We start from the raw sequence: 25756 nt of genomic DNA, 5'->3' as shown, positions 1-25756 counted from the left end.
ATGTCAAAGTTTTGCAAATTGCTTCAAGGAGCTTCTCTTAAAATGCATTTAGATTTAGTACAATTAATGCACTTTTGCCTACAGAAAAAAACCCCACACTAATATAATCAACTAACACAAAGGGAATATGAGCTGTGACTTGAAGAACTAGAGAGGAAATGATTATTATTTTGGAGATGGCTGACTTCATAATACCCGCATAGTTGTGCACAGAAAAGCTTAATGTGCTTTTAAAAGATGCTACATGCGTTAGCTTTAAATAGGACAGGAAAAAAAAAGGTTGTGTGCTGTCGACTTCCAGGTTGCCTTTCATTTGAATATATTTGTATTGGACTTACAAGATTAAAAAAAATATACCGGCACATTTTCATAGTTCCTGGTCTTTTAAAATATTTTTAAAAACCTGGTGCGTGGTAACTAGATTGTAGACCTAAGTTGTTTCGTCCTTTTTGGTTGATGAGCTCGTGGCTTAAATAGATGTACAGCGGGTGAGAAATCATTTTGCATTTTTTTGCTGGTCGGCAGATGCAGAGCGTATTTTGTCAGGCCTATTTAAATATTGAGAAATAAAAGTCTTCAAGCTTTTACAACCTGGCTGCCTTTAATAGGAATGGTTGGAGCCCTTGTCTTGCGCAAAATGTATGTTTCTCTGCAGAACAAAGGGTTGTCTTGTGACATATTTGACAATAATTATGACTTAGAGGAGTGCGTGCTCATAGAAGTAGTACAAATTATTGATATCAGTTACGACTTCAGCAGACACCTCTTCAGCGGCTCTTCCCAGGGCTGAGCTTGCTGCTAGCAAACCTTTTCCCTCGCAAAATGCCTCGCGCAAGACTTTTGCTTCTCTTCCAGGTTTCCTACCTGGATTGCTTTGCGCTCTGTGTTGTCTGTTGATGGAAAATACATTCCAAAATAAACTTTGCTGGCCGTTCCAGTTGCCTCGCAAGCCTGCCTTGTGCCCCCGGCTGCAAGTGGCGGGTGTTGACGACTAGGGGGAGCTCATAGCCTGCATCATGGCAGGGACGCGGCGGCCCCCGGCGCGGCTCCGCGGGATGCTCTGCCCGGGCCAGGAGCCGCCGCGGCTCCGGCGCTCCGCCGAGCTGCAAAAGGCTCTCAGTGTAAAGTTGTACTATCGATTTTCATGCAAAGATCTATATCGCGCTAGCTGAGAGGGGCTGCGAGCGAGGCAAATCTATTTTTAGCTAAATCGCGGCTGATTAATTGGCTCTGGCGGACAGGAGTTTTTAATTAAAATCAGTTTTTAACAATGCCTTTTATTGTCCACATACAATGTTTAAATTCTCAGTTTGCTGTTGTCGGATAGCGATCGGGGTAATGATACCTGCACGTGAGCGAGTCTCAGTGCGTGGAGGGGGAACCCACGGAGACCCGTTTGTTTGTTCCAGTGGATGTAAAAACACAGAGCGGGGAAGCTGGAGTTCTAGGAGAAGGTGTGTACAGCAATAAAGCAGACCTACGCATACATAATTTGGCGTTGATTACATGTCAGAAAGCCACATGCACCCCTGCTGAAAGCATTTGATATTAGATAGTTTACCATACTTTGACCCTCAGGTCCTTATAGCACAAAATCTGCAGTTCCTGCAAATGAAAATAAGCTTTTTTTTTTTTTTTTTTTTTTTTCCTAGTGAAATAAACACAAAATCTCAGCTGTCATCTAGAAGTTGCTGCTGAGCAGCTCACAGGCTGCTCTGCTGGGTTTGTGCTGTTCTGTGCTGCAGTCGGCTTGCGCGTCGTGGATGGACTTTAGCGGGACACTTTCTTGCCCAAACATATGATTTCGTGGCGTACACATGGGAAGCTTTGATCAGTGGATGTTTATTTTACCCAACCTGAGAAATTAATCCAGTTATGATATTGTTAACATGACACAAGTGTCTTCTTATTTTTAGGGCGCAATATGTGGATGGATGTTATCCCGTGACAGGAAAGCGTGCTTTATTCTAACCTGAAAGAGAAGTAAATTAGGTCAGACAAAAGATCAGGGCTGTCATCAGCCGTACAAAAACCCTTCACTCTTGGGTAGAGAAGGCTAGCAATTTATCTGATGATTTCTCTACTTCATTTAATGTTTGAATCGCGCTAGTTGGAAGCATATAGACAGCGGCCAGCTCATTTAGCAGACCGGTAAGCTGAAGAGCGCAGTGCCTGGGCCGCTGATGATGATGGTGTTCCCCAGCCATGGGGAAAATGTTTCCTTCTCTTCCAGAACCTCAAACTTCGCCGACTGGGGCTTTCCTTCCATTCCATGTCTGTTAACTTTTACCAAGAGAAACAGCAATCTCCCTCTCCTCCTCCTCGTTGCCTCTGCCCACCCACACACTCACACCCACGCTCCCCTTCCTCCTGCTCCCTCCTCTGCCTCCCACCCATCCCACTCCCCCAGGATGAAGCTTGGTGGAAGAATCTCCCCACAGAGACCTGCTACCCCAGAATGGCTCTCCGCCTCCTTCCCAGAGCGTTTCCTTCTTTTTGGTTGCAGTTCAGTTTCTCCAGGGTTGTGTTGCTGTTGTTGGTTGCATTTGGTCTCCCCTTGGTAGCCTCCAGGAAAAGCACGCAGAAAAATAAATGGGGGCTGGGGGTTACTGCCTGCTTTAAAGTTAGCAGTACTGTAAAAGCACTTGGTGAAGCACCAGCTTCACTGTAGCCGTAGATGGGTTTATATATCTGTATCTTTTTAACGAGGGAGGGAAAAGACATCAATAACTGTGTTCACTGATAACTGTGTGATTCATTCAGCTGCTCTTACTACAGCACCTTCCTCTCTCGTGTTTATTTACTTTCTTAAAATGTATCTGGGCAGGCTGCACACCGTTCCTCAGCACCCACGGTTACAGCCTCAGAGGCAGTTGTGTGTTTAGCGCCTGAACATCAGTTAAATTTGCTTGCTGTCTGCCCTCCTTCCCGAAAAGCTGTTGCTTGCTCGGTACTGTAGACCCTTGCTGGAGCTTTAAGTAGCAGCAGCTTTTTTTTTTTCCTTTTTCTTTTCCCCAAAGGATATATAAAAAATGCCTAAAGCAGGCTATTCGAAAACAAATTAAAGCAGAGGGATACACTTCATGCGTTGCAGGCACGCGCCAGTAGAAGGGGGTTAGAAGAATATCATCATTTTACTGGCAAAAGTGACACCAGATCGGGGATTTGATTAATGGTGCAGCATTCACAGCGACTTAGTTCTGTATTTTTGACATATGCAAGTCTTTTCCGTAGTTGCCTCAGTGCAAGAAATTCCTTTTTTTTTTTTTTTTTTTTCTTGGAGCAGCTGATAATTTGTGTGTGTGCTGGATATGCCCAAGGTACTTTCCAAAGACTAAGCACTAGACAGTACAGTATAAAAAAGGAATCCAAAGTTAAGGAGAGGAAAAAAACACACTGGTTTACTTAACTTTTTTATGACCCCTTTTACTAAGCCACTGGAAGAAGCCATAAATTCGCTGAATGTTATAATGAATATGCTTCAATGAAAGTAAAAAAAAAAGGCTTAAGAAAATTGTATATGAGCAACAGTGTGCCATACACAATTGAGAAACACAGTCTCTTTTGAGGCTGGTATTTAAGAAAAGAACAGAGCTGTTGTGTGTTTAATACATGTTCAAAACTAATTGCTTAATTTTGATCATGCATTTTAAATACTTGGGTAAGGATCTGTGCTTCTAATATCCTTTTCTATGCCAGTTAAAAGCCTGTACCCAAATACTGCTCCTTCTCCTTTTGTGGCATAGAGCGCTCCTTCGTTGTCATTTAGTTTTAAATAAAACAAATGTATTCACTGGGGAACAAAGAATGCTTTTATATCACATCATCACATCCCATTTTATCCTCGGAGATTTACAGTTTCTGCAGTCTATAGAAGAGCCTATGCATTTTCCGATCTCAGAAGCAGTAAATATTTTTTATGAACGTATAGTTTACTGAAGAGGAGACACACCACTCCCTTCTTTAACGCTGTACATAGTTTCTAATGAAAAAACATCTGACAAGCGTTGGACATTTGCGCGGATGCTTGGATATTCTTGGCTTTTGTTCTGTTTGGGTCCAGCACGGTTCTTGTGCTGTTTTCCGTCTTTTCCCTAAACCCTGATGCATTGCCCAGGCTCTTTGTGGCAGTGCTTGGGCTTGCTCCGTCTCAGGTGCGTACAGAGGGTTAAACTGCTTTCTGAGAGGTTCGGGCTACTTCTGCAGAAGGTGTCTGATGTGCCGGCTTGCAGCAGAGTCCTCTAACTCGCAGCTGTACGTGGGGCTTGCTAAGGCGCTGGAGCCAAACGGCTTGCTTCCCTCCGCCCTCCCTCCCTCCACCGCTGGGTCCCGGTCCCCTTGCTGCCGGCACCCAGCCGGGGCGGCGGGCTGCATCCCGCGGCGGCGGGCAGGCGGCGGCGGGCGGCCCGGCCCGGCGCGGGCACCGGCTGCGCCGCGCTGCTGCGTCCGGCGCGCGGGGACGGGGGCGACCGGGCGGCAGCGCCTTGGCTGCTGCCGCGGCGGGGCCGGGCCGGGGCGGCGGCGGCGGGTTGTCGCTGCCCCGGCCGCCTTCGCGCGCTCCGCACGCGCCTGCGAGTCGCTCAGAGATTAAGGCAGAGCTGCGGCCCCCTGTGTTCCTGGGGCTTCCCGATCAGGTTGCCGCTTTTAGCCTACTCAGCCTCAGACCTTTATTTAAAAAAAAAAAAAAGTAAAATACTCCCAACAATTGTTTTTCGGACCTCAGAAAAATTAAAAATTGATGGCAGATAAGCGGTGCCTAGTACTGCTGAGTATGATGCTGATGCAATATGTAGGCACAAGCTCAACTCTGCACCTTGCAGCTGCAGGGAGCTGTGGGGAGGCTCTGGAAACAGGTTATTGATAAACTTCGATGGCGAGGAGCTGCGTCGCCCGCTTTCAGCAGCGTTAGTCTTTGTGCAGAGAGGATCCTGACACCGATCTCGGCGATAACCCAGCTAGAGAGCGTGTGATCAGAGCTATTTCCGTTAAGCATGTTGATGTTACAGTAAATGTGACATGTGGGTGTTGATTGAAGGGACATAATTTTCAGGCCTGCTTTGGGCCAACACCCTGAAGAGCAAGTCACTTCTTTGTGCTCGCTCCCCAACTAGGCTGAGCTCTTTCTGGATGTGCCGTCAAGGGCGCAGTGACTGTGTGCAGAGACCAGCGTGCTTGGCACGCTGCAGCATGCTTATGGGCGGCTTCCCCTGCTTGGGCACCAGGAGCCGTGCCCCCGTGGCAGACCCCGGGCAGCCCCGGCTCGTCCCACAGACAGGTGACCCCTGAGGTAGCCCATGCTTCACCCTCCAGGTGGGCACAAGGGCAGGCAGTGCTGCGGTGGGGTGCTGGTGCAGGCAGGGCACCCATCCACCATCTGTGGTGAAGGCGCTGGCAGTGCTTGCCTTCACCCGCCTGTTATCGATCTGTGCAGAAACCGAACATGGAGGGAGGTTTCACATGCAATGCTTTGGCCCGGCACCAAACTGATCCCTCTTCCCCCCTTCTCTGCCTCCTTTTGATACTAAGGGATGAGAAAAATAAGGAAGAGAATAGGTTGACAACTTTCCAATCCCTTCTTACCTTGGTTCTGCAGTGAGAAAAAAATACAAGAAAATAAATTGCTGCTGCCTGGACCCAGCCTCACCAAACCCTGTGAACAAGCATCCACAGTTTTGTCCTTAGAGGCCTTGGAAACGATTTTTAGTAACACAGCCTTTTTCGCTATTAATGGGTACGATTTTGAGACATCTGACAGGCAGAAAGTAGTTAGCATGTGCATTCGCTTTAATACTGGGCATGAGAGTATTGTTTGCATGGGGCACATATGCTCTAATGATGTCACCACGCTGAAGTAGGAGCGCTGGTGGTTTTGCGACAGTGCCTTTTTGGAATGAAGGAGTTTGTCTGCTGTATTTTGGTGTGGTAGGTGGCCAGAGAGCTTGGAGAAGCTGCTCAGAGCCTAGCCAGCAAGTGTAATGCTTTTCAGACTGAAGTGAATGATTTAGATTGTCCAGTTGCATCAATTTCATGAAGCCATCGGATCACAACCGTGTCACTCACGTCCCCACAAATTGCCTGGCCCCACTCGCTGTGCTCCCTCGGCAGGCAGTGCCGAGGCAATCCTCTTCAGAGGAATCTCTGGGTGTAGGGAAAATGCAGGGCACACCTTAACACACCTGGAAGAACCCGGGCATGGGTCCCAGCTGGAAATAGCTCATTTGCATTTTTTTTCCTTTTCCCACGTAACGGAGACAAGATGTTTTCCATTCTCCTTTTTTGTGTGGCTTGATTTTTCCTTCTTAAAAAAAAAATTAATTTTAAATTAATACTCGTGAGGAAACACCCTCCTCCCCCAAAACCCAGCTACCAACAAACAGCAATAAAACCACAAGGTTAAATTCAAATATTGTGAAGCAACTCATTTGAAACCTGCAGGCACAAGTGGAGTCAGAACTTTAGATTGAGCCTGGCCTAAATTGCCCCATTGGTATTAAAGTACTCCTCAAACAGCCTAAGATCTTGGCTGTTGTATTAACCAGGCATGACCCGATGTGTTATGGGCTGGACTTGCAGGCTTTTTTCTCTTTTCCTTTGTGGGTTTTAAATCTCTCCCGTAATGTTACTTGAATGTAGGTTTTTAATGGCTTAATTGAGTTATCAATAGGAAGCCTTTTATTTTTTTTTTATTCCGAGTAAAAAAAATGCAAATTGACATGGATAAAATGCATTTAAGATCTATTCAGTATTTTGTTTTTCATTCTTTTATGTCTGTTTTTCACATCCCGAATAAGGAGATGTAATATAGCTTCTGCATTGTTGGGTGTACGGCTGGTCTCATGCTTGATGATTTATTAAGCTCAAATCAGAAATAGAGTCGAGTAAAAAAGTCTTTTGATAGTTTGAAACCCAATTACTACTGATCATGAGGGCTCGGCGTACCAAGAAAACGAAAAGCTGATTTTCGGTAATGTGACGACTGCCAAAATATGAAGGAATACCAGATGTTATTTTAAAAAAGTGCCATTGCAGAGTCCTTGGAAAGAGAGAGTGAGTGAGTGTAAGTGAATAGGCATATGTGGATTTAACTAATATTCAAATGAAGTGTAGGACTGAAAAGAAAGAATTCACAACAGTTTAGCTGTTTAAACCTCCTTCATGTCTCCACAGATGCCTGGTCAGGACCCTTATCAAACGCAGCAGTTTTGCTACATTTTCTGAAGAGTGCAATTTAAACTGTAGGCAAAAAAAAATATCCTCACATCAAAAAGATAATAAGGTTGAGATCTGTGATTTTCTTTTTATTTGTTATATATACAAAAATGCCAAAATGCAGCCTTTGTAATTCGAGAGACAGACTTTAATCTGAAGGCTTTACAGGAATGTTAGGTGAAACTAATAACAAGCATTTTCCCCCTCTGCCACCTTTTTTCCTTACGACCTTGGTTCAGTTGCTGTTTTCATGTTGTCTTTTCCAGTTCTTTGTCCCATCTCCTGCGTGTGTATCTGTGAGCCTGTGTGTGGGTGTGTTTTTTTTTTTTAATATTTTGACACTCTGCTCCCCCTTAATAGGAATTCTTCCTAGAAATAGCGCGCACATTTCTAAAGGACCCTTTTCACAGTCCTGTCCTTTTGGCTCTAAAATGATGTATATGTAATTGGTAATTAAAGGTGCAAGCTCTCTTCAATACAAACAATATTGCTCAATGTTAGATCATTAAAGGGAACCGCAGCACTAAATAATTACCTTTCGCATCGTGATACACTGTTCGCAGGCGTCCGCTCCCTTCCCAGCAGTCCCTGTTCAGCGCAGGGTTATGGTTACATTTTCACTAAGGCAAGGAGGCATCTTTTAATGATATAAATTGGTGAATTAATTACGTAGTATTGTCTTCAGACTCCTTTTAAACTTAGATTAAAGGGGAAAAGGTAATTAATGGTTTTCAGAATGAGTATTGTGCTGTGTATTTGGTAAGCTTGGTGCGAGTTAGGAAACAGAAGCCTTCCCGTGCCCATCGTCTGCTCCAGCAGGATGGTCTGTGTTCGGCCACTTCTCTGGGGTCCCAGTCCTTTTCTTGCTGCCGCTGGTGCTGCTGCTGCGCCGTGCTTTGCTGTTAGTGAGTTCTGATGCAACTTGTAATACAGCTGGTAGATACACCGATCAATTATTTATTCTGGAAGGCAAAAATGGGGGCAATTCTTTGTCTAAACTGCCTTTTTCAAGGCTCAACCATTTTTGTTGCCAGGTAATATATTTAACCTTCTACCTCTTGTCCCTTTCCTACGTGTCTTTTTTTTTTTTTTGCAATTTGGTGAAGAGTGGGACAAAACTCCTTTTGTTTTCGGCCAGGAGGAGAATCCAGATCTGGATTATAACATCTGCTTATCTCGGTCTCACTTCTTTGAGATATTTGCGTGACTTGCTTTTCCCAGGAAATCCATAAGCAAACTGCTTGGGCTAATAGACATTTTTCCTCCTGTTCCTTTAATCCTGATTCGATTAGAGGTCTCACTCCCTGATTTACATACTGTTAGTCCTCTGTTTTGTTCAGCCCAAATCCTATAGTCCTCGCAGAGGGAAAACAGCCTTAGGCAAAAGTCAGTGGAAATTTTGCCCAAGTAAAGACCAAGGTTTGTATGATTTGGCAGTTACACGGCAGAACAAGAGAAAACGAACCAAAAAACACATTTTGCCCCAGAAATCAATCATTATCCATAATAATGTTGTAGTGTAAGTATTATCTTCAAAATACCCATTAAAACCTCACTGTGTTTTATTAATTGTAAAATGAGAAGTTACTTATATCTTAGAAACTGATGCAGGTCACTCAGAAATTACCCCCAGTCTTTGGGGGTAATTGTATGAAATCCATCAGGTCCATGGGCAAGATTTAAACAAAAAACTTTTATTAACCTCTATGGCAGCTGCAGGGGTATTTGACATCAGGGAAACGAGTGGAAGATTTCAGGCTCAGTCAATATTCCAGAGCCTCATTTGCTTTCCCACTGTACATGCTTTTGAAATCCCTTAACTTCTCGTGAGACTGTATCCTGCTTACCTTACTCCTGCAAACAGTTTGCTGTAATTCGTGCTAATGGGTGGTCATTTAACCTTGCTGATATCTTTGTAATGGGGCAAGGTGGTACTAATTTTATATGCCACATGGAGCCTGATCCTCCTTGTTCGGAGCATGCAAGCACTTTTTCCCTTTCTCTGAAAGAGAAGGAGACATTTGGGTGCATAAGATTTGCTGCATGGGGCCTTGGCCAGATGGCTGGGAGCTGCAGTGGGAATGAGAAGGTGGGATAAAAAGAGAGGAACTATTTCAGAAAGTGACTCGGGCTCGAACGTTTGCAAAATGGCTCTTTGCTGATATCCTTGCAGCACTGGCAGCAGTGGGAAGGAGCTGTCAGGAAAGCTATGCCAGGTCAGCCTTTCCATTTTGTTTCAGGCAGGCTTGGTTGCAAAATATATTGAAATCATTCTGGGAGAGCGGAAAAACTGAAAAATCAAAGAAAGATGTAATCAGGCTTGGCCTCTATGGGGGGGATGGGGGGAGGCTGGGCCACTCATGATGCATCCTTCAGAGTCTGAACATTCAAAGCAATCTCTTTCTCTTCTCCCCTCGTCCCTTTCCTCCCTCTTTCTCCTTGTCCATGTAAAGCAGAGGCTGACCATGTGGAACCGGCACTCGCCGACGAGGATGAGAGCCTGGCAATAACAGAGCCAGGCGGCATCAGCATCGCCGCAGGCGGGACAGACCCCGACTTGTTAACCTGTGGACAGTGTCAGATGAACTTCCCGCTGGGAGACATCTTGGTTTTTATAGAGCACAAGAGAAAACAGTGCAATGGCACTGGTGGTGCCTGCTATGAAAAGAGCATGGATAAGAGCAGCCCTCCCCCCTCCTCACGCGCCGAGCTCAGGAAAGTGTCAGAGCCAGTGGAAATCGGTATCCAAGTCACACCCGATGAAGAAGACCGTCTTCTCACGCCTACAAAAGGAATTTGCCCCAAGCAGGAGAACATTGCAGGTACAGCATGTTTTACACTCAATCAACTGCCTAGGTAATCTTTTAACGAGAGCCCTCTAGAAAGTGCCATGAAACAGAGGCTTCAGTAACAGGTCTTTATAGGAGCCATCGGTCTGGAGGACCCTCGTGGCTACACAGGGCTCAGCAGGGCTGTCCACTCCGTGTTTAATTCAATGTAGCTATCTCCACAGGGCCAGCTCCTGGAGAGGGGGCCTCTCAGTCCCTTGGGAGAGCCAAGGGGCAGCCTGTACACGTAGGAAAAAAGCAGAGAGTTGGGGTCAGAAACCATCTCAGTCACCTTAAGCAGGTGGCAGTGGTGGAGCAATAGAGGACTTTGGTGAGATGCTCAGTTCAGTCCAGCTCAGTTATCCTTTGTCACATGGAAGGACCAAATCCTGGCCCCACTGAAGCCAGTGGAAAAATCCTCTTCACACTGACTGCAGTGGGAAGATTTGGTTGCGAGGGCTAAAGCAGGGGTTCATTAAGTCCTTGTTTGTCCCTTCTGCTGGGGTAGATGTCAGCTGCCTGGTCTGCATTGCTGCCTGTGCCGCCTCTCCTGGGTCTCTGAAAATGGCTGGATTGGGTGGATGACATCTCCATTCACATACATGCCCCAAATTGGGCTTTTGAATGAGGAGAGAAGAGCACAGGCTGGCCTGGCTGAATAAATTGCAGGCATTTCTTTTTCTAAAACTCTTGCATGTGGTTAACATTTATGGACCCAGTTAGCTTTTCTCAGTGGAGCTCCCTGGCTCAGAAGCGGGCAGGCAGGTGATGGTATCCACCTGGGTGAGCTGCTGTGCAGCGGTTCCTGCAGAGCACCCGGCATGGGGCTGCTTCTGTCGTGCAGGGCGTTCCTCCCCTCTGCAGCGGTGTGTTCCTCTGCAGGGTAAAAGGAAGGCTCTGCTCCCTGCTAGTGAGTTGGGGTTTTATGTTACACAGCAGGATCTCCCCTCAAACAGGCCTTTTTTGTTCAAATCGACTGTGTCCCATGCAGAAGACCAGTGGCAATTTGTCTTTGCTGCAGCTGTCCCGACTTCCCTAGGAGTAGCCCTATGGAATTAGATCTGATGGTCCAGGATCCTGCCTGTAGTAGAGATGTTCCCATGAGGGGATCCCCAGAAGTCTTGTGAGAAGCTCCTATCTTTACACTTGAAGCTTAAGAGATTCCTGCTTTGAGTATTGGAGGTCTCCGAGTCAGTCCCCAGTGACTCTGATGGGCTTGGCCATCCTATAAATGAGGTTATGTGGGCTTTGAACTGCTGCAGTCTTCAGATCTCCAGATGATCTGCCTCTTAGGAGAGGACATATGCCACCAATTGACTACCTTGTTGTCTTCCAGGAATCTCTTTTGGGTGCAGTCACCATCTTGGCATGGGGCAGCCAGTATCTTTGGGGGCATTAGCAGTGGCAGCCTGTGCTGTAGCGTTGTAAGAAACCCTACTGTAAGACCTGACCCCATCCTTTCCCCACCCTTTTTCAGCTTTCCCTGTCCTTTTGCAGTTGTGAATATATTTCTTGGCAGACATGACTGCCTCGTCGTGTAGAAGCTTTGAGGGCTAGATTTCCTTCCCATTTGGTGGGAGCAGAAGAAAAGTATTCAGGATCTTCTGCTCCAGTCTGCTGAAGGCCTCCTGAGCGGTACCGAGCACTCTCAATAGCTGTTGATCTCTTTGTGAGCTGATGACGCTCAGCCCCTTGCAGAGGGTGCCCAGTGCTTTGTAAAGTTTGTCCAGGAGATGTACGCTGTAGTTGCTATCCAGATCTCATCTCTTACTAATCTGCCCAGGTTCAGTCCAAAGTCACTGAAATACCTCAGTGGCTATACCCAGTGCAGAGGGCGCCGACCCATCCCAGCTTCTGGGGGTCAGCATCAACATAACTAACGCTTTTGCCATGCAGAAAATTTGCTGGGGGAGGGGGTGAAGGGGACGGTCACATGTGGAAAAGGCATAAAAAAAAAAAAAAAGCCAATCTGGAGCACCTAATCTCTTTCAGACTAAACTGAATATCAAATGAAAATATGTAGGAAATATTTTGAATTGAGAAAAATAAAAGGGTTTATCATTTGATTGGCATTTTCTCAGCAGTGCATGGAGATAGGGACATCCACTAAACTGTGCAATAATAATGCTTTCTCAATTAGGAGCCCAGCTCCGAGATAAAAAGGTGCAGTGTCCTTCCACATTTTTTTTAATAGCAGCAGATAGTTTTCAATAGTAGGATAAAAGCCTCACATTACAGCCATGGAGGGTAGCCATGAAAAACCCACAGAAGTCATTCACTGGAAAGGCTTTAGTGGGATATACCAAACCCCTTATTTATATTTCAATAGAAAGGCTTTCTGCATTAGCCAAGAAAATCAGAATCTGCATTTAACATTAAAGGTATTTCCCAGTGAGCGGCTGTAGAGCATTGTTGTTAGATTTGTTAAAAAAAGAGACTAAATACGATTTCATAAAAGGGAAACTTAATCTCTAAGGCAGCTTTCTCCCACTCCGCCACCCCCTCCCTTTATTTTTTTTATTTTTTTGGTAATAATGCAACAGCCTACAGTATTTTTACTTTATATGTGACGAAAGATATTCTTAGCCTTTCTGTACTGCGACAGGAAGAATGAATTACTTTATTCCACCAAGAAATATGTAAAATAATCCCTTAGAAGTATGGGGAGATATGTTTGTTCAAAGCATTTAAAATGTTATTTTAATCAAAGGCACAAAACACTCTACATGCTGTGTCAGCTAAAGGAGACCATTACATTTTAACAGCAAATCATGCTCTTTTTCCCCCTCCTAGCCAGCCCCCCCCTTTGAAACTAACTTTTTTTTATTAAATAAAAAGGCAAAAAAGATTAAAGAATAAAAAAACTTCAGTGGCTCAAATGTTTAAAGTAATTTAATATGGTGGAAGCATTAATTATTTTAGCTTAATTGAATTCTGAGGACTGCAGTAGTTGCATTTTTGTAGACAAGCTCTGTTTATTATTTCTTTCTGTAGATTAACAGTAAAGGAAACATAGATAACTTTCAGTTATTTATTGTAAAATAAATGTGTCAATTCATGTGTAAAGCAAGCTGTTCAAAGATAATTGAGTCTTTATATTTGAAGAGGGAAACCAGAAATCATCCACTCGCCACTCTGGCTCCCTGAAATATGCTGCCACCACTGCTGCCCTCAAATAGGTTTCAGCTCCTCTCCTTGATCTTGTGTTATTTTTGTAGACCTTCTTATTTGGTGGAAATGATTTGTGTGGCCTTCTGCGGTGTGACTAAGCTGCCAAACCCTACAGCTTCCCATGGCTGAGTGTAGCGAGGGTACGTCAAGTGCTCAGCTTGGCTCTGCAGTCGCACCTCTCTTCCCTCTGGGCGTGAGGATGTTGGGATGCAGCACTGCACCGGAGCGTTCACCCTGGCGCAGGGTGCTCTGGAGTCTGAGGTCTTTCCAGCTCTCCTGTCTATCTTTCTTTCTTAGTAACACTGCTTGCTCTGGACATTGAATGCCTCTTGACCATATAACAGACCTTGTGCCACTTCGAGGGAGGCAGGTAGAGCTTGGGAGTCTGCAAGAATTTGCATGCACACAACACAGATCTCCAACTAACATTTCTAGATATCAGTAGAGACAAAGGCAACTTCATCTCCACAATCAGCTTTTAAAGACCTTCTGATAATGAAATCTGTCTAGTTTCCCTGACTGGTAACTCGCAAATCCTTGCTTTTCAAGGCACTTTGACTCAGTTACCACTGTCCGTAAGGTGTGTGGTAGCATGTTAGCTGGCAGTGGGAGGACGTGACTTGCTTAGGAGCAGTTTGTCCTGTAAAGATTTTTTTTTTCAAGTTGGCTGACCTGTTTGAAAATCAGTTCCGCCTCTTGTACAGAGGGTGTATCGAACCTCTGATAGTATCGGACAGATGTACCAGATTGTTGCACAGCAAAACACAGCCTGGCCAATGAGTTGGCTAGGAGTTATCAGTCACTGCTTCTTGCACTTTACCGCTGGCAGGTATTTTGGAAAAAATTAGACCACCATTGTATATTATACTTCTTTTTATCTTTCATATTTATCAGATCTTGGGCATAACTTGGTGACCTGTCCTGGCTGAAGAAGGCCCTGGGGAGGTGGCTCCTGCTGTGCTTTGACTGATAGGATCTCCTGTCCTCCTCACAGCCCTGCTAAGCTCATGGGCCACCAGGCTGTTCTTCGGCACGGCTCTCTGAAACAATACAGATTAAAGGAAAAGTACAGGCTGGCTTGTTTTTAATGCTGGATGGTTTCAGAGAACCCTGGCAGAGAAGGGAGCCTTGGTGGGGCAGGCACCACTTGGACCAGACCTCCTCCAGCTTCACTGGCTGCTCTGCATGCTCCGGGCAGCATACCCTCACAGACAGAGAACCACACCAGCCGCAGAGGTTCATTAAGACAGCGTAGTTAATTTCTGCAAAGATGGTGCTAAGAAAGGGGAGCGGGTTGATTGGAATTCCTCCTTCATCCCGTCCTGGCTGCCAGTGCTGGGCTCCATACATTATGTACTTGAACTAGATGTGCATCGTGAAAAAAGGCTCCCTGTCAGAGGTAGGATTTAACTGTAACCCCTGCTCCATGAATGTTCATTTCAGGCTTTTGAATGGTAAAACTGCCAGTGAGAGAAACTAAATAACTCGCATGTGCTGGAAGCCAGAGATAAACACCGCCGCAGGTTGCCATGAAATAGGCTATTTGATATATTTAGAATTGTTATTTTTCTCCAAATTAAGATTAGTTAAATCCATGTGTGTTGTGTGAGTGATTGTTAACTCAATGGCATGGATTATCCTTTTTTCAAATCATGACAGCTAATTATTATTGCTGTCTACCCTGAGACATTCACTTACAATGTACCATTATGGACCCGCACACCCATATTAACTGTAGGACTCAGACAGCCATCGTGATGCCTTCACACATGCAGGAAGGAAAATGCGAGCTGAAACAACCTGAGGCCGGTGGCAGTCATGTCGGGCAGGTTGGGAAGAGGTATCCTGAGCAGTGCCGAGCCGGCAGGGGGTACCAGCATGGGGGCCATCCTGTTCCCGAGGGTGCTGTGGCACCGGGTCCTGCCGCCAGCACCTCCCTAGGGTGGTGAGTCTTGCAGGAGTGACTTGTGAAAGCGAGGCCAGGAAAAACGCTATGCAGGGAAGAAGAGGCTTCCAGAAGTGTTTTGTAACAGAGCCTGAGAAACTCGTGTTGCAGCTGAAATCCTTTTTGTGAGGCTTTTCCAGGCTTGTTTCTTCCCCCGCGTCTGCCAGGCTTTTCCTGAGTGCAGAGGAGTTACCTGGCCTCCTTCTCCTCCTCTGCAGCTTTACCAGGTATTTAGCAATGTGTTTTGCTAATTGGTGTGGCTGAGCAGCATGGGGGGTGACACACATGGAAGGTGTCAGCTGCAGCTGCACCGAGAGCAGGGTTAACAAACCAGCCTTCTGCCCCTGGGCACCCCAGCTGAGGTCCTGACTTGGGTTGCGGGGAAAAAAACAAGTTGGGTGATCTCACCCAGGGCCCTGCTTGTGCCTGGGCAGGGCGGAGGGCACACTGGGGGAGGCTGGCTCTCCTCCAGAGGACAGGGCACCCCCAGCCCATGGGAGGGGCTGGCAGTGGCAGCTGCCCTTTGCTGCCTCGCCATGGTTTCAGGCATGACGAGGGGCTGCCTAAACATTGACAGTTTAAAGTTTCAGGGCTGCCGATGAGGCCAGGTGGAGGGTCTCCAGGTGATGTGATCCCCCATTTAGGGCATCCTTAGGGGGGCTGGTGCGGAGGGCATCCCCCTGTCCTCGGCACGTCCCCCCAGTTGGCAGGGAGGGACAGCAGGGCTGCGGCTGCTTGGCGCTGCACAGCATCTCCCACCAAGCCGCGGGTAAGCACCCTGCTAATCCCAGCAAGAGTTAAAGGTGAGAAACTTGACGATTACGAAACCCTTTCTTCCCCTTGCTTGAACTCCACCCCACCCATGTGGCATGGCTCCAGCACCCTCTGCTCAGCCTCGGCCCGGGGGCCACCGGCTGCCCTCTCCCCGCTGCCATCACAGCTTGGCCCCAGCCGTGTCCTGCCAGGGGTCCAGCCCTGCCAGGCACCAAGGCTTTCCCAGCATCCCCGAGAGTCAAGTGTGAAATTAATCGCACTGAGTTTTAAGAGTGGACTAAAAAAACTGCTGAAGAGTATTACGCCCTTGATTCTCCCTGCCGGTTTTAGCTTTTTTTTTGTACCTCTCACCATCCTGTTTTTCAAAGTAATTTTCTGCACCCTGTGTGTGGTTAGCTGGACTCCCATGATGCCGGGAGGGCAGGTGCCAGTGCTGGAAGAGCGGCGGGGCGTCCGGCTCGCCCCATTCCGCCCCGGTTTCACCTGGGGTAACTCCCCTGAAACTGGCGGTGCCACGCCAGATCGATCGGGCGGCACAAGCGGGGGCTTGGCCCCGAATGCACGGGGTGCCGAACTGCGAAATGCTCACTCGCTGCTGCTGTTGTCTCTCTACCTAATCTCTCTTAGTTATAGTCATCTTCGGTTTTGTGTGTGACAATGCTAGGTAAAACCTTTCCGACAGAAGTGCCATTTTGCAGGCTGATGAGAGGGGATTTAAGAAGGTCATTCAGTACACGTGGCCAGAGTTTTCTTGCTCTGGGGTGGATGTGTACCAGGAATCTCTCTTTAAGAGCAAAACTTGCTTGTTTGCACCAGCTTGGCACTGCCGTTACCCTCTTTTAATTCAGTGGAAGGACTCTGAACTTACTCAGAGGTAGCGCCCAGTCAAAATGTCACACAACAGAGTGGTTTTTTTCCCTTTATTTGAGCCCTCTTGTGAAACTACTTGGGCCATGTGTGGGAGACCAGAAACCGTGTGTATATGTCTGATTATTATTAGCATGGAAAGACTGGTAGATTTTTTAGACAACACTAATGGTAAATGACGAGAAGGCACTGGTCAGCCAGTCATTACTTGTTTTTCTTGACAACTTTGTGAGCAACTCTTAGGAGCAAAGTAAAAGTAGTGCCCAACCGTCCCATAGACTGCTTTGGCATTTGTGTGGATGCAACTAATAGGAAACAGCCTTGTGCACAGTGGAGTATTGACTGCAGGAAAGGAGTTCGGGTGTGTTCGCAGGGTAATTTTGCACTGGGATGTAGCTGAAGGAAAGGCAGTTGCATGTAAGTACTATAAAACAGAAAAGCTCCCATATAGAGAGAAAAAGTTGCTGTTCCTCTCCAACAGTGAATAAATACATAAAGGCACAGAAATGGTTCACTTGCTTCAGCAGGACAGAAGTGCTGCTATAGCATGAGGCTACCTCCCTTCATGTCGTTTCCATAGATTGTTTTTCTTTCTCAGCCCGTATTTGAACTGCGCTGCCTATACACACAGTGACCAAATTGGCTGTGACATAAAGGTTGAACCTTTCTAGGGTTTTTTGGAGATTGGAACATTTTTCTATCATAACTGGAGAAAAAAAACCCTGTGAAGTAATCATACTTTTTGTACAAGAAAGGCTTGGATTTCTGTGTCGTGTCACATAACTTCAAAGGGCATAGATTTGGGGCTGAATTTCAGCACTGGCTTTGGTGGCAGAGTGGGAAGATGGGAGCTCAGAGGGTGAGAAATAGAGGAGAGAGGCCAGGTATAGAAATAAAACCGTGATTCTCAGCAGACAACCGTGGAAGCTTGGAGAAACTGGGTAGCTCTTGGCTTGGGAGACGCGTGCGCTCGCTCAGATTAGAGCATCCTTTTCAGCATGGTTCCTTCTCCCTGTTCCCTCCCACCCTCCAAATGGTAATTGGTGGGCTGTGCAGTAGAAATGCTATAAAAAAAAAAAAAGAAGAAAAAGTGGGTGGGTGGGGTATCTAGGGATTTGGTGTCTAAGCTCAGGAGTTAAGCCGGAAATCCCAGAGATGTAATGAAAACAAAACGGACTTTTCACTCGCGCTGTGGCATTCTGGCAGTGAGAACGCTTTCGTGAGCCAATGTTTTCATTGTAGGTTTTCTCGAGAGAAGTAGTGGAAACGAATCGTTAACCCCTTAACAGGAACAAATGTGGTTGCTGCAGCGGGGAGAGGAGAGCCGTCTTGGCTCCTAGTTGCCACGTTGGAGAGCTTGGGGGTGTGTGCATGTTTGTGTGTAGTGGGGAAGGTGGGGTAGATACCGCTTGTAAGGAGTTTAATAATCTTAATGGCAGATGTGAAGTGGTTACTTAGCGGTTGTTGTTTTTTCCTCTTTGCATGTATGCCTTTGCAGAAAGATTTGAGCGTGATCAGCACAAACCACTGTTAAGCCCAACAGCTCTTAAACTTGCTCTTTCTTCTGGCATTTGGTAGCGTATTTCTTCAGCGAGAAAAGGGGGACACTGCTTGCTGGTCCCTCAGCAGGGTCATAAAAGCTGCAGATGGAAAAGACCTACCAAGTAGCAGACGCCACTTTTCTTGGAAAGTGGAAGTACAGGATGCGTGTCTGTCACAGGCATGCTATGTATATAGCTTTAAATGTCCAGCAGCCTTGGACGGCGTTCAGCCTTACAGGAGTAAGCCCCTTCATTAAAAACAAGGGAGTCGGGGGAGGAAGGGAGGTGGGAGTGATTAATCTAATTTACCTTAACAGCCACTTTTGGTGAAGAGATTGTGTATCTCTGTCCTCCATGCTCTGATTAGGCTGCATTTTATTTCGATATTTTATTTCACCTTTTGATCAGGGCTGGCACTTACCATATTTCTCTCTCCGCTCTCTCATTAGGATATTTTATCTGCACATATTCTTGCAAGCGGTATAGAGCATCAGCCCCCTGCTCTAGCTAAAAAGCATCTCATCTACCCTTTAGCATCTCGGAAGAGCAATTAAAATCATTATACACCTTCTTCCAGCTGCCCTGCATCCTCTGGTCCAGCCCTCGCGTGCAGGCTGTGGGACTCCTGGTGCTGTGCAGACTTTGGACGTAATTGCATAGCTTCTGCAAGGGGCTGTGTCTCTGCAGCTGACCTTGCTCGGTGTGTCTGGCCTCTGAATAGATGTTTGCCTTCTTTCTTCCCACTTTGACAGCTCCCCCCCTCTGCACTCCAGCCCCTCACTCTGCCCCAGCCCACTCCTTGTCTGCTCACACTGGGAAAGCACCGCGGAGGCAAGGTATTTGTGGCTGAAACTGCCTTGGCAATGAGCAGAGGCTGAGGAGAGCATTGGTTCTCCCGCATGCCCCGGTTTGAACAGGAGAAAAATAAGAAAGGAAAGAGATGCTGATGAATAAATTATGGTTCTACATGTTTTTTATACCACGCTGCTTTCGTAATGGTCATTTAAACAAGGTGGAGTGGTGGGGGAGGAGAGAACAAGACGAGACTGCAGACAGGGATTAAACAGCACTCTTCTTTTAAGACATTTATTATTTTCAGAGTCAAACCTGTAGCCAGCTAATGTAACTGTAAAAGTCTCCTTTGAATTATTGGCGAGGTGCTCTGAAGTCTTCTATTATAGCTGATGTACTTGCACACAGGCGAAATCCAGATTTGAATTTAGCACCTAAACCAACTCCCAGCTCATTTTTTCCTTTCAATACCCGCTTTTCGTTTCCCGTTTTCTAGAGTGCCCTATTACTAGCTCATAAAAAGAGTTAGAAACTAAAGGGAAGTTTCCTGAGCAAGAAGGAATTTTTTTCTTTTTTGGCCTTTTATTTTTTCCCTCCCCCTATGGCTTGGCCCAGAGCCAACCTGTCTTTCAACAAGTAGAGAGCCATTCCAAGTTGAAATTTATAGAGCAGAGTCCAGGTTCAAGGGCTGAAGCCCGCCAACAGCTCCAGCCTCTTTGTTACTGATTAATTCTGCGAGCGGTTCAGCTGGTTTGCTCACTTCTGCCTGCTCTTCACAGCACTACAGCAGTGCTTCCGAGCCGAGCCGGCCGCCGCTGCTTCCCCCTCCCCTGCTTTTCAGCAGCGCTTTCACCCCTCACTGTACAGCTTCCCCCCCAAATCCATTTTAACCCCATGCAGTCCAAGCTGCACTGAGTTGACTTTATGGTAAAATTCTAAAATACCCTTTCCCTCCGCTTTTTTTTCCCCTCCTTTTTTTTTTTTTTCTTTTCCCTACAGCTAATTTTAAACGTCTGGAGCTTCCCATTTCACTTCAGCTCATATTAATGATTGCTTCTTGGCATCGTCTGGAACCCAAGTTCCCAGGTTTTAATTAGTTTACTAAAACGCATGCAGCAGGGCAAAATAGTTTCTTTCAGCTTTACCTGCAAAGGATGTTTCCCGTCTCAGTGAGGGGGTTTCCCTTGCCGAAGGATTTGAAAGGCAGAAGTTTTCAAGTGGTCTCAATATGGGGCCCCACAAGAGTGAGTGTGGGAGGTGAGGGGGAGAAGGAGCAGGAAGAAAAAAGGAGAAAAAAACCCCCACAAGAGTTTGGGAAAGTACCTTGAAATGAGGATGGTCCCAATCCTGCAACAAACTGGATGTCAAAGCGTGACCTTATTGACGTCAGTGGGGGTTTTGCCATAGGCTTTAACGAAGGCAGGATTTCATCCTTAGCCTGCGCCGAGCTGCAGGTACGCCAACAGTCCTCTCACAGTCAGCGGGATTACTGATGTGCAGAAAGTTAAAGCATGTCTGTAAGTGTTGGCAGGATTAAGATCTGTGCTGGTATTTTCAGACCAAGTGAAATGCATGTAGGAGGTTTTTAAAGAAGAAAGTGCATGGGAGTTTTAAAAAAAGGGAGAGTATAACGGACCCTGCCATTTTTAAGTGTCTTGGGGAAAAACCTGGGTTGCTATTAAAAATATCAGAGAGCTAATGTGTTACTAATTGTGACACAATTACTTTCCTGAAAGTATTTGATTGTGAGTCCCAAGAAAATAAAAAGATGGGGATGAATAGCTAGAAATTCAGGCCTGCATTTCAGTTTAAACATTTCTTTTTTATTAACTAGAAATAAAAGCAAGCCTAGAGGTTCACTTTACTGTGCATTGGTTACTCTGCTCCTAGAAATCTGCTTCTGAGCAGGTTATTTAAAGAATTAAAAAAGGACAACAACAAAGAAAAGAAGCTCAAATCCAGTAGCTGCCTGAGACCCCTATATATGTGGCTTTACCACAAAGCTCTTAAACTCTTGTTTAAACATTTCTCCAGAGCTGTTACTCAGGAAGTAAAAATGTGTGCTGTTTGTCTATAGCAGATTAAAAGTTTACCTTTAATGTGACAGCTTCTGAAATCTTGTGTCGGAAACATGCCTCTATTTTATGGTATTATGAAACAGGTCTGGAGCAGAAACAGTATCTTTAACTAAGAGAGAATGAGATAGAATTTGTGGGTTTCTTTCTTCAATGGTTTATAACCAGAAACCTTTTCTGTGCCTGCCTCTGAAACTTTTGTGCATACAAGTGGCCAGCACATGTAAACCACACTTTGAAATTTAACAGTTAACCTTAAAGAATCTTAGGTTCAGCAAAATGGAACTTTGGGGTTGGTTTTTTTGTTTTTTGTTAATCTAGGGACAGCTCTTTGTAAGGATCTGGCAGAGGAATCTAAAGTTGTTTTTTTCTCCAAAACGTTCATAATTTCAGCAGTAGAAAACTGAAGCACACCCAAGCTCTGAGAAGGCTCTCTCACATCTGCCTCTGCCTGTGTGCGGATTCCCTGGGGTCCCATTTATAACAATCTAACAAGATAGAATCTGCCTTTGAGTATCAGTAAATACGGCTAAAGATCACAAAACTGTACTTATAATTGTTCGAGACTAAAAGGCAGAATATTGTGTTACATTAATGTTTATGGTACAGGGCCTTCTTGCAGAAAGAAGTTGAAACAGTAACTCCCAATCCCCCCCAAAAAACCCCAAGCCCCCACTCCAGACCCTCAGATTTCACTGAAGGATGCAATTATCATTGTGCAAAGTTCATCATTTAAGATGATGCACTTTATTTTTGATTTTGAAGTTTGTTGAGAGTACCTGATCGGAGCTGTTTCTTGAAAGAGATGCACAAGGTAGTGTTCTGTTAGCAGTGCTAGTACACAGGAGTGAAGGACGTCTTTTCTGGTCACCCTAGGCACCTGTCCCTGAGGTCAGAGGACTTTTGACAGCGCATTGCTTTGGACCGGCCTCATCCTTACCATGTCTGCTCTGTGGATGAGGAAAAATGCTCTCAATCCTCAATGTTCCCTATCTGACAGCTAACATTCATTGGAAATATTTGAGCAGTGGAGGTTATGGATGCAGCGGTGTCTCAGAGACCCCTAGCAAAGGCACCTGCTTGTGTTGGAAGGACTGATGAGCTCGACTGAAGAGGGGTCCATTGGCGCTGGAGCCTTGCTGATGCTCGGGCTAGGGTTTGTGCTGGGCAACCGGCAGCTTGCAGCAGGCGTTACCTAGGTGGGGTGGTGAAGGGTGGGTGGGTTGTCCTCACTCTCTCAGCTGGAAGCTTGGGAAGTCCTATTGTCTTCGCTGTTGGGAGACTTCCCTGCTGTCTCGAAAGGTTTATTTTTTAGAGTGATAGTGGGTGGAGAATGCAATACAGATGCATCTGTTTCTCTTTCATTAGCTCTTTTAAGACGCTTGTTTAAATGTGTTCATTTTGCTTTTCAAATGGTAAATGTCAGCGTTTCAAATATCACTGTTAAAAAAAAAAAAAAAATTATTTGAAAAAGCCCAGGCCAGGACTTTGTTAAAATGCTGGTCTAGAAATGGCAAAGGTGAGTCTGGGTGTGCATTAACTGGGGAAGATGTGGGGAAGAGTCAGTGCTAGTTTATATTCAGGGCTGGTCCCTGATCCTTTCTGCCAGGGCAGATCCCAGAGCAGGTCCTGCAGGGGGGAGCCAGCATCTGGGGAATGCTGCGGCCAGCAAGCAGGGCTGGGTGCTGGCAGGGTGTGCTGAGCGGGTGGCTGTGACTTTTGCTGTGAAAAAGCCGTGCTTTGGGGACACAGGGTAAGGGTACAGAGAGAAAACCTGGAGAGGCAGTTGTGCGTATGCTTCGGTGGAGTTTGTTTCTTATGGAGGAAACTGTGGCCTTCGGGGTGAGACACTGACTCTGCAGAGCACTGTGCTAGCGGAAACACCATCCCAGCATGCCGTCATGGAAGAACCCTGGCACTTCCAAAATCATGTTTGAATACTCTGTCTCCCACCCTCCTGTCCCTATGCTTCCCCCAGCCCTGGCTGTGTGATGGCAGCGCTGAGCAGAGCCTAAATCCCATCCCCTGTCACCCTTCTCTAGGGCTGGTCCGTGTGGTTTGTTGGGTAAAGCGAAGGAGACCATCAGCCCTTTCTCCAGCCCTGGAATCCCACCTTTGTTCCCAGGAGTGGAGCAAGTCCAGGAATTTTTAGTGCTAGTTGCTGTTGGTTTTAACCCTCCCATCTCCTTGCCAGTGCCAGCTTTAAACCGCGCACAGGAGATATGCAGATGGGCACTCTCATTTCTCAGATGAGGCAGAAAAGATGTGAATGGCTTGATTTTCCAACGTGCCTGTCTGCATCCAGCAGGGGCTTGGGGCAGCCTGCTGTGCTCAGCACCCCTCTGGATGAGGCCGCAAGCGCTACTGTCCAGAATGACAGCAGGGTGCGAGTGACGGCAGCGGGGCTATCTCTGGGAGAGCCTGCCCTCTGGTTCACTGCTCACAGCCCTACCCTTCTGTGCGTGCACTGATATTCTTGAACAAGCCCAAATCCCTCCGGGCCTCTGTGCTGTTAGCCAGTTCTCCCCCTCCCCAAAGTCCTTGGCAAAACGGTTGGATTAAACAAATGTGAAATCACAGGCGGAGTGTGGGGAGGGCAGCGATCTTGCCTGTCCCCTCTCGCAGCCCGTGCACCGCTGGTGAGGATGGATGGAGGATGGGAGGCTTCGTGCCACTTCCTGGAGCCTCGGCAGCATTGCTGCTGCGGGCATGGTGCCAGAAGATGGCTTCTGCCTTGTAATTGAATAAGGATCTGAGGAAATTTCACTTGAGAGCGTGCGATAGGGCTCTTCCCTGCACAGAGAGATGTGAGCCCTGGAGCTGGGTGCCTCAGGTGAGAGCCTGTCCAAGTTTGGCCATGTTGAGATGAGGATGGGTGCCCTCACCTCTGCCATGGGTGTTGGTCCCAAGAGGAGCTGGGACTTCTCCATACCGCATCCCTGCAACTGGGTGTTGAAGAAGAGGAGGAGGCAGGGGGGAAAAGAGGGGAAGGAAGAAAAGAAAAGATCTGTGACAAAATCATGCGACACCCACGTAAATATTGTTTGTATGAATTGGGTCCTTCATCTTTTGTTAGCAGCAGCTTGTTAATTAACAGCAGATTAGTGCTGCTTTCTTCTGACACATGAATATATTTTGGGCTAGAAAATACTTGTACTCAATAAAACTGTGTGACTGAACAATTCAGAAAGTACCAGCGGAGCGCTGTAATGGATTCCCTTTTCATCCCCTCCCCCCTGCCTCCTCCTCCTCCTGCTCTAAATGCAAGCAGATTTCTGCAGTCTAGTGCAGAAGAGACATGTTAAACACAGCTAAATAAATCATGTTTACTCTTGGCGTTCTTGGTAGTGAAAAATCTGTTGGCTGTTTTTACTTCCTTATTTCTCAGCATTTGCTTCCTACCTGTTTTTGAGCCTGTGCCCAGAAATAGTAGTTTTGTCAAACGAGTGGATTATGCCAACCAGCAGTTCCCTCTGCCAAGGAAGCTGCTGGATCGCAAAATGTGGTGACTTCTTTCTTACAGTGACACTGAGATTCTCTCCCCCCCCCATATTAGAATATAGAATAAAAGTATTAAAATCTGGAGAAGGAGAAAAAGTAATCAGATCCTGGCAGTTTAAGAGCCCAGTCTAAGAAAAGTTGAACTTCTGTTCCAGAAGCCCTCCTTTAAGCTGTTTGTGGAGGTGAAAGCACTGGAGATAGCAGTAATAGGAACCAGACATTTTCCCGTTCTTGTTATCATTCTTTGTCCCACTCCCCCCCCAACAAATGGGTGTGGGTGCTGTTTCAGTGTTGGTTTTTTTCCCTCTACAGAGCGCTTTATTACAGCTGGGAGGGACAGGTAACGAAGCCTTTATTTTAACCAAGTTGGCTCATGATCTCTGCTGTTGCAGGCAGTGGGTGAACCCTGGTTTTGGGGCCGAATTCTGCTCCTGAACCTGCGCTCCTTAGTGGCCCCTTAAACCTCCTGCTTGAGTGAGGGCTGCCGAAGGGGCTGAGCTCCTTTGCAAGGTGGGGTGAATGCAGATGTGACAAAGCTGTGCACAGCAATATGTGTGTGTATGTTACATGTATATGTGGCACATCTGCTGTCACCAGCAGAGCTGTGTCGAGTGGAGGGGAGCGTAGCCCAAAAGGTAACTAACTGATTTGATGTAGTCCTGGGTATTAAGTGTTCCTCTTTGACCTCAGGTGGCAACTTTTTAGCCTGGACCCATCCTCCTTCCTGCTGCTATCCCAGATGTCAGTGATCCCAGATGTGACTGTAACACGGATTACGAGCCTGGTGGACTCTCCCTGTTTGGTTTTAAAATTAGAAAAAAGATCCTTTTTCCCATCAGAGCTTTGCATGTATTTATTCTTTGATCACATTGGAAGGGCCTTATCCTGTCTCCAGAGGAGCTTTAGTTCTGCTTTCAGTGGTAACAGGGATCTGGCCCGAGCTGAATATTAGCATTTTAATGGCTTACTTAAAACCCCGTTGCTGGTACACTCACAGGGCTCCCAGCAGGAGGATCGTCCGGCTCTGGGGTTTTGCAAAGCTATGTTGCAGGC

At 46.5% G+C, this 25756-nt stretch overlaps 1 protein-coding gene across 4 annotated transcripts in view; it reads left to right on the top strand.

Moving 5' to 3' along the window:
- BCL11B (BCL11 transcription factor B) overlaps positions 1-25756 on the top strand; it is a 95977-nt gene that overhangs the window by 4946 nt on the left and 65275 nt on the right. For 2 of the 4 annotated variants that reach the window (XM_064460733.1, XM_064460731.1), the window contains exon 2: positions 9666-10031. In XM_064460733.1, the coding sequence (XP_064316803.1) occupies positions 9666-10031 (366 nt within the window). Of the gene's footprint in view, positions 1-9662; positions 10032-25756 lie in introns of all 4 variants that reach the window. The other 2 variants (XM_064460732.1, XM_064460730.1) reach the window with 1 other exon arrangement.

This window comes from Phalacrocorax carbo, chromosome 9 (assembly GCF_963921805.1).
Source record: "Phalacrocorax carbo chromosome 9, bPhaCar2.1, whole genome shotgun sequence".
NCBI lineage: Eukaryota > Metazoa > Chordata > Aves > Suliformes > Phalacrocoracidae > Phalacrocorax > Phalacrocorax carbo.
The sequence above is the reverse complement of the archived record's forward strand: the minus strand, read 5'-3'. Positions and strand labels throughout refer to the sequence as shown.